The 9,020-nt window shown below is 45.2% G+C and overlaps 1 protein-coding gene across 1 annotated transcript; it reads left to right on the forward strand.

The window, feature by feature from the left end:
* The first annotated feature begins 4,506 nt into the window (after positions 1 to 4,506).
* LOC101587558 (melanoma-associated antigen B2-like) lies at positions 4,507 to 8,941 on the forward strand. The gene is made up of 2 exons (XM_004631410.2): positions 4,507 to 4,682; positions 7,478 to 8,941. Exon 2 carries the CDS (start codon positions 7,539 to 7,541, stop codon positions 8,562 to 8,564), a length of 1,026 nt encoding a protein of 341 aa, XP_004631467.1. The 5' UTR covers positions 4,507 to 4,682; positions 7,478 to 7,538; the 3' UTR covers positions 8,565 to 8,941.
* The last annotated feature ends 79 nt before the right edge of the window (positions 8,942 to 9,020 follow it).

The following is a 9,020-nucleotide window of genomic DNA, read 5'->3' on the forward strand; positions in this document are numbered from 1 at the left end:
CTGGGCAGTAAAAGGAAGAATCTTTGCTTCTGGTAGATATAGTGGTGAGGGAGCACTCACTAGAAAACAGAATGGTCTCATATCAACCTATTCTGGAAACCCTAGGAAACTTGTATAATAGTCATGTGGTCACCTCTCTCCTTTCTGTAAGAAAGGTGAGGTTCTGCATACAAGAGCGATGAACTCCTGTTGACAGTGGATGAATTTGAAAGACGAGTCTATATGTTAGGTTCCCAAATTTGTATACAGAGCATCATTCTCCTCTCATTACACTATAGGGTGAAACTGGGAAATTCTGGTAAAACCCTCAAGCTGATTATTTCCTGGAAAGTCTCAGGGAATAGAAGACTTTGGCTAAAGAATTAGTCCAGATTCAGCAGCTTAGAAGAATCCTGTGTCTTAAGGACAGTCAAGTTAAAGGCTCTAGGTGTTAATGAAAAGAACATTTCCCAAAGGAGGTGACAACACAAAGCAAAATTCCTGCATTCCTTTCTGTAAGACTGTAGGTAAGTATATTCACATGTGAGGAGCACTGCACTCTCTTTATGAGGACTGGTTCTGAGGACAAAAGGTATCCCAAGCTGTGCAAGGACTAAATTCAGAGGCTTAAATGAGGGGTAAGTCCACATGTGAACACCAAGTAGGAAATCTCATACACAGTATCCATTCTCTCATCCCTTGGAATCACTAGAAAAGCTGTCAGTCTGTGTTGCTTCTTTTTACATGAAGAGTCACAGGTTGGTTGACCTAATCATACGACTCAAACTTGCAGAAGGAGGAGATCCAAATGCTTACAGAAGTGAGGGTGATGATGTTAAATGCAGACTGGTAGAATCACTCCTTTTCAAACAAGGGAGACAAAATAGTGTCCTCCAACAGTTGAAGCCCTAAGGGGACCAGGAATGGCAGCCCTGTGTACAGGAATTCCTCCAATGCTGATGCCAATAGTTCAATGTGGGCTCTTGTCTCAGACAAAGGGCACCAGGTGAGCATGGGCAGTTTTACCAGGTCATGTCTAAAACCACAGGTAGAGCCATGGATTAAAACAGAAGATTGCAACATGCCCATATCACAAAGAACAGAACTTCTGGCAACGTTGGTAGAGTCAAGTGCCCTTCCACTGCCACTAGGTGCGTAGAAGGAAAAGGAAAGCTTTGCATGGAGGTGTGAAGTTTAAGAGACACAAGGCAGCCAAGGCACTGCTGACACTTGATTTTATGGACCTGATTGTTACCTGAGAACATCCACTTTTGTAGAGTATAAGGAGATCCCCAAGCATTAGAACTGTTATCTACATACTTCTCAGGAGTGAACTAAGGAAGTACTGGCTGGCAGCAGACTAAAGCTCCATTTAACGATTTGTGCTGCATTTTCAAAGGAAAGGATGACAAGAATTGGCACTCTATGGTTTCAAAATTAGTTCTTACAGGGAAACATACAGAAAAATCTTCAAAATTCCAGGGAAATCTCTCTATCCTGGAGGAGCTTATGCTTTCACATACTCTCTCCTCCATGTGCCTATATCAGCTGCTCTCATGCCCACCGTTAAGCCTGGTCTCTCAGCCTTGGTTGTCATACATCTAAATCAAAAGAATCATCTGTATTCCCTTAGAACCAATACCAGGTACAGAGGGAGCCTCAGGGACTCCAGAAAGCTCAGGAAACTGTGACCAAGAAGACTATGTTGCATTTATCTTCTACTTTAGAGGTTACCACCCACACAAGATCTTCTTCTCAGACACAATGTGCTCCTAAAAAGTCTCAGAGGGTAATTTTCACTGCCATGTGTACCTTGTATTTCCATGCAAATATCACAATAAAAAGTCACCTGAAAAATTAAGAAAATCCCCCAACATTTTCTCAACCCTAACCATAAACTACACAGTCTTCAAGAGGCCCTCTAACAAAGATAGCTGCTAGTGTGTTGGTGTACTTCATTATATACTCGTTAAAAAAGAAAAAGCCCACAAGAATTACTGTAACCATTCATTAATTTTTTCAAAAATACTGTTTCTATTACATTTCTAAAAAGATGCTTAGTCTTAGCTCTTTGTTATAAATTATCAGAGTATTTTTCACCTTCCACTGACTCTATCACTTAAAAGCAAATTGGAAACAAAACATCTTTAACAATTTAGCAACTGGGATTCCTGGTTTTTGTTGTAGTTTCAAGCACTCTTGTGACACAGATTGCTTAAAAACAGGGATTGCAGACAAGAGATTTCACAAGATTTTGCAGAGATGGGGAATTCCCAGGAGACTTTATGCAAGAGCTAGGAGCCATTAACCAAAATTCAAGATAAGAGAGAATTCAAGATAATGACTGCCATAAACAACTGGGAGACAACCATTTCCAAATGCAGGAATCATACAGAGGCACAGGGAGGGAGAATTCAAGAGAGAAAAGGGCATCAACCTGGTAGATGTGAATGTGAGACACAGGAAGAGTTACGCCAAAGAACCATGGCCAATCTGTGGGGTCTTCAGTAGACTGCCACAGCTGTGTAACCTTGCAGGACTTGAAGGAACTGTACGCATACAGGATTCAGCTGATTTACTCCCAGGCATTATCAGGGAACAAGGAGCTCCAGTTGAGAGGAGCAGGATCAGATAAGGAAGAAGCAGTGTTACAGGCCTGGGCACATTTCCAGGTGAGCACTGGAATGAGAACTAATGTGAGCATCAACTCCAAGGGACCCCAATAAAGCAAGCCTCAGGAACTACGTGGCTTTTATGCTTACTTGCAGAGAAATGTCATATGCATAATGATTTTTCTAGAAAATGTAATGAATATGATTAATTTTTAAATCAAGATATAGAAGAAAAGAATAACAAAGTAAAAATTACACTTGAATCAGCTCTTCCTCTTCTATGTATCTTTACAAAAGAGATAAAGACATCCTTGGGGTGAGGGAGAGAGCTCATTGGCATAAGTGTCTGCTGCAAAAGCACAAGGTCCACAGTTTGATGGCCAGTACAAAAAAAGAAAAAGCAGACATCCTATTACAGCCATGCATTTATGGCCATGTCTATAGCAGCAAAATTCAAAATTGCAAAATCCTGGAAGCAGCCCAGTTGTCCATTAACACACAAATTAATAAAGAAAATGTGAAACCAAAGTATACAGGAAGAGTACTCAACTGTAATTATGGATGAAACTTATCCATTTGCATACAATGGAAACAACTGAAAAACACAACGTTAAGTGAATAAATATGATACATAAGCTTGAATGCTGTATGGCATCTCCTGTATGAGTGAAGCATGAGTGAACTGTAGAGCAAAGAGAGACAGATGGGGAAAGGCAGAAGAGAGACCTTGGGTGAAAGAGAAGGGAAGTAAGGGATGGAGGTTGGGAGAGGAGAGGAGGTGATGGACATATGGAATGAACTGGAATCTGCGGTGTATATGCACCTACTGCCCCAAAGAAGGACGTTGTTATATGATTAGAGAGGAGAATAGAAGACTGGAGAGAAGGGAAAGGGATGGGAAACAATTAAGATGTGCTAAACACATGCACTGACTCACGAGATGAATGCAAACATTGTAAACTGAAGCCTTGTATTATAAAATAAAATAACATTAAAGAAGGAATAAGTATGCCTGCAAGCAGTCCTAAGGGTTGGGGTTTGATCCCCAGGCCTGCCATACCAGCCCTGCCCCCGGGTCACACTGAGACAACAGTTGAGTCTGGACATGGTGGCACAAACCTGTAATGCCACCTCTTGGGAGGCTGTGAACAGGTGGATCACTACCAGGCCGATCAAGTAGTGAGATGCTGAACACACTGTAGACCCTTCCCTAAAAAATACCAAAGAAAAGAAGGAATAAGTAAATCTTTACAAATTTTTGGAAAAGTTGACTCATTCCAGTCTTGGGAATTGACAAATTGCATTGCTTAGATGATTCAGCAAAATAAAAGGCTTTACATGTTAAATTGTCAGATCTCATACTCTTTTGTTTCTTAGATGCAGGAGCTCTGTGCAGGATGCCTCCATTTCCCCTGAATGTGCAGGGAGAACTGTGGGGGCCTGGGCCCAGGAATAGAACCTGTTCCTAGCAAGACTGCATTTCTAGTCTAAGGATGAAGGAACGGGTGGGCAGTGTTTGGAGGCTGGCGGGTTCTGTTCATCTGGAGAAGAATGAATATCACCACTCACAGAACACATGGGTTTGTGGAGGTGCTTGCCATTCAGCTGAGGTGCTTCTTTTCACCTGGAAGGTGTGAGAAAGCAAAGTACCAGTTGCTGGAAAATAAGGACCAAGATCTGTGGCCTGGGGTTTACAGAAAACTACTGTGAAGGTGCTGACCCTGAGCCCTGTCTCCTCACAAGTCCTGCCCCTAATCTGAGTCTCCTGATGCTCAGGTAGGAGGAGCCCTGTGGGCAAGCACCGATTTCCCCTCTGTGATTGAATCAGGTGTAGGCTTGGTTTGCAGGCTGAGTGACATCAGAGAGTAGGAATCCCAGGCTCTGCTGGGGACTATATAAACAGGTGAGCAGTTAGGTGAGCACTGACTTCATCACAGTGTGGCCCCTTGGAGGACTTGCCTCTGACAACAGCCTTTGAGAATCCTGGATAGAGGATCATCCTTCTTTCTACTCTGAGAGCTAGGACCCAGTTGTGAGAAGCACAGGGTCTGCTCCACTGAGGGGACTTCTCAGGATTCCTCAGCATTCCAGGTAAGGATCCTGAGTTGCACTGAAGGGAGGGGCCACCCTCTTTGCATTGAGAACTCAGCACCACAAAGTCCTGCCCCCACCTCAGACCTGAGCATCCCTGGGACAAAGCTGCAATGTCAGCACCACCTCCTCTGTCTGCACTCTGGCCCTAGGCACCTGGAGAGCATCTCCTCTGGCCTTATGGGATCCAAAGAGGAACAGGCAGCATAACAGAAGGAAAGGTCTTCCCAAAAGTGGGGCCCTAAGTGCCAAGGAGTTCATATGTTTTCAGAATAGGCGGCCACCCACAACAGCATCCTAACTACCACACGTGGGCATGGCTTCCCCAATCAGGAACTCACCAAGCAGCTTTTCCTTACTGACTGCAGGGGCTGTGGGCGTTGGTTTGTGGCTTCTGCACTCAGATCAACAAAACAAGATTGAGTGAATCCAACCAGAAGTTGAGATCAAAGTGCTCTTTCCATCGAGTTAGTCAGGCTCCAGAAGTGGGTGATGTGGGATTGCCACTCAGACTCTCCACATGTGCAGGTCTTTAGTTGAACTGTGTCAGTGTGGCTGTCAACTCAGGGCCAAAGAATATGGTGACATGCATCACAGGGGCCTGGCTTCTGCACAGCACAGAACAGGTTACTACAGACAGTGCAGGAGAAGGTGAAGACACTGAGCAGAAATGGATGTTTCCCTGCAAAGTAGAGGAGCAACACCTGATAAGATCCGGGTAGTTTCAGGTCCAAGCTAGGAGCCTCAAGTAGATGATGGTTTTAAACAGCATAGTCTTAGGAAAAAGAGAATTGTGCTGAAGGGGTAGGAAGCCCAGTTCAGTAGAAAGAGAAGAGCACTAGATGTGTCTAGTACAACTAGACACTAGAAGTGTCAAATACAAAGCACAAATGAAGAATGTAACACGGGCTTTACTGCAGAAATAAGGAAAACAATAAAGTCCGGCCTCTGCCCTCAATCCTAAGAAGGGAGTGTTAAAGGTGTCAAGGCTGAGATGCTCTTTTTGTGCTCACATGGGTCATTTCAGAAACAAAGTAAGGTTCATTAGAAGTGGTACAGGAAGAATCTGGCTCTTGGTAGGGACTGTGATAGCAGTAGTGTATATGGGGAAACCCCTCCACAAAATCAGTTGTCCACAAGCCTGGTGCTGACAGTGATACCTAAGGGAGCTGGGCAAGGCTAGCTCATAATGCTTGTTCACTTCTTCCAAGGACATGCAAAGGAGCTGAGAAACACTGTCACTGTGCAAAGCCTCACATTATCAGGACAAGTGTGGTCAGTGCCAGGTTTCAGGGAGGGAACCTGAGAGCAAACACAGACTTCTGTCCCATAACAGGGCAAAACAGATCTCCTTCTCAGTTGTCACCCATGTGAGTCTACAGGTTGGTGTGGTATGCACAGAAGAGAAAATTTCCATACAATCTACCAAACTCTCAGGCAGTTGAGATAATTAATATGACTGGATAGGCACTATGGAAAGATGGGGGCATAATGAAGGAGAACATAAAAGGGCACCTAGTCTAAATAGAGGATTCCAGAAAGTCTCATCAGCTCTCAGTCATAGGAGAGCACAGGCAGACAAAGCCAGAAGAATTGTGTCTTCACATCCATTCGTGCAACTCAGGTAGCTGCAGGGCTTAGTCCAATTAGAGGCATCAGATCGATGGATGGTGGAACAGTCCATGCGTGAGTGCGTGCTGAAGAGACAGCAAGACCAGGACATTGTGGTCCCACAGATCGCAGGGTCACTGGATGTGCCTCACATGTCCTTTGATCTCTGGTCTCTGCAGGAAGTGGCAAGGTTAATCTGAGCTGAAAGGCCTCAGGTCATCAGAGGCAAGTTCTTGTGTGGCCACAAGTGACAGAGAATTCCGTGAGCTCTTCAGGGGACTCGTACACAATATCTGTAATAGGCCCATGGATTGGATCTTGATGGCAGTCCTGAGAGGCCCCGGCCATGTATATCAAGCAGAACCAACTATCCCAAGGTCCCAAACTGACACCCAGACCTTAAAACCTCTGGAGAATGTGGCAGTAGAGCCAGATACCGCCAGGTTCACATCTTCCACTATTATTCCGGGATTGCATGCTGACATCTGGGGAAGTGAAGCTGAGGTTTTCTCTAAGACAACGTACATACTGGAGGTGAGGACTGCAGGTGTCACTTCCTTGACCCCATGTTGAGGGAACACTGCACACTTCAGCTCTTTCTGGGCACACTGCCTTTGAGTTGGCAGCACTTACTTACAGACAGAGCCTTTTGTCATTACTCTGTAGCAAGTCCATTTCAAAGGAACAACTGGTTCTGAAGGCACAGCAAGAGTCAGGATGCAGGAGTACTGTGTACTGCAGATACAGGCATGATGGGGCTGCTAAATGAGGAGTATGGGCCCAGGAGCACAGGCTGGAGAGCTCCAGGGACCGTCAGCACTGTCCCTCTATCTAAATAGTGGGAAGGAAAATCCCGGCATTTGGTAACGATGCAAGGGTGATTGGAGATGTTGGCCTAGTGCAGTGCAAGACAGAGCCTGTGATAAATATCGTCTTCCTGAGTGCAAACTTTGAGGTCCCTTGAAACAGGTGGACACCACATGGGTGGCACTTGTTCTCAACTTGTGAGCCCAAGAGAAGGGGGCAGCCTAAGAAGTAAGGAAAGTCTCTCGCTGCTCAGCACTTGTCAGGGCAGGAAGAAAAACAACCTTGTGCGGAGCTAGGGCAGTGGAGAGGGCCTTCCTAAATGGTCAGTGGGGTCTTTCTATTAAAGTTCTCATAGGGTCTCATTCCCTATCCTCCAGGTGCCAGCGACACCTGCTCTCCAGCTGACAGTCCTACCTGTTGTCCCTGACCTCAGTCATCATGCCCCGGGGACACAAGAGTAAGCTCCGTGCTCAAGAGAAACGTCGCCAGGCCCGAAGTGAGAACCAGGCTGCCCAGGATGCTCAGGCTCCAGGGGCACAGGGAGGGGAGGCCCCATCCTGCTGTGGTCTCTCTGAGGAAGCTGCCCCCAGGTCCTCTGTAGGCCTTGTTCCCCAGAAGTCACAGGGTACTCCATCCCCTACTAGCGCCACTGGTGTTACTACACCAAAGATGTCTGGGAGAGGTGCCAAGAATAGAGGGAGGGAAAGGGAACCTTCCCCTGTGGCCACAGTGCCCACCAAGTGCTCAGAAAAAGAGCTTCTAATGAAGAAGGCAGGAATGTTGATCCACTACCTGCTGTACAAGTATCAAATGAAGGAGAAAGCAGTGAAGGCTGAAATGGTGAAGATCCTGCATAAAAGGTTCCGTCCGCAATTCCCTGAGATCCTACGAGTGACCATTGTATGGGCAGAGCTGCTCTTTGGCCTTGAGTTGAAGGAAGTCAAGCGTGGTGGTGGCTGCTATACCCTTGTCAAAAAGTTGAATGACTCCAACTTTGTGGGCTCAATCAGTGGCTTGGATATCCCCATGAATGGGCTTCTGATGCCACTTCTTGGGGTGATCTTCTTAAAAGGGAATTCTGCTTCTGAAGAAGAGATCTGGGAATTCCTGAATATGATGGCAATCTATGACACCAAGGAGCATATAATCTTTGGTGAGCCACGCAAGTTCATCACTAAAGATCTGGTGCAGAAGAAGTATCTGGTGTACCGCCAGGTGCTTCTAAGTGATCCTCCACGCTATGAGTTCCTGTGGGGTCCACGAGCACACAGCGAGATAAGCAAGATGAAAGTCCTGGAATTTTTGGCCAAGGTTAATGAAACTGTTCCCACAGCCTTCCCATGCCATTATGCAGAGGCTTTGAGAGAGGAGGAAGTGAGGGCCCAAGCTGCAGCTGCAGCCAGCCATGGAGCTGCAGTTCTGTCTCTTCCTGCTCCGGGGGAAACCTCTAACATAATGCCCTAGTGAGATGGGTACGCTGAGGCTTCATTTTTTTTTTTATAAAAGCTACTTTACCTTATATCTAGTTAGAGATTAACATAGGGCTAGAGATGTCATTAAGTATTCCTGTGTGCCTCTGTCACATTAGCCTCTGTCAAATTCATTGATGAGAACATTACTTTAGTTTTAGAACCCATGATTTTGAGTAACATAGATTACAATCATAGTGTTAGTATTACATTGAAATGTTGTAGTATTACTCTCCTTTAATACTCTTTAACATTCTTTGAAAATGTCTTGTTTTCAGAATAAAACCATGGTTTTGAAAGCAAGATATATCTTATAAATATGTAAAACCCCCACCAAATGTAATCAAAGTCTGAGTACATCAAAGCAATGGATTATGAACTGTTCCTTGGATTCATTTGAATTCTCTCTCTCTCTCTCTCTCTCTCTCTCTCTCTCTCTCTCTCTCTCTCT

This window comes from Octodon degus, unplaced genomic scaffold, assembly GCF_000260255.1.
Source record: "Octodon degus isolate 3935 unplaced genomic scaffold, OctDeg1.0 scaffold00041, whole genome shotgun sequence".
NCBI classification, from domain to species: domain Eukaryota; kingdom Metazoa; phylum Chordata; class Mammalia; order Rodentia; family Octodontidae; genus Octodon; species Octodon degus.

Coding starts and splice junctions, on each gene's coding strand:
- LOC101587558 (XM_004631410.2), top strand. CDS start 7,539: ATGCCCCGGGGACACAAGAGTAAGCTCCGTGCTCAAGAGAAACGTCGC.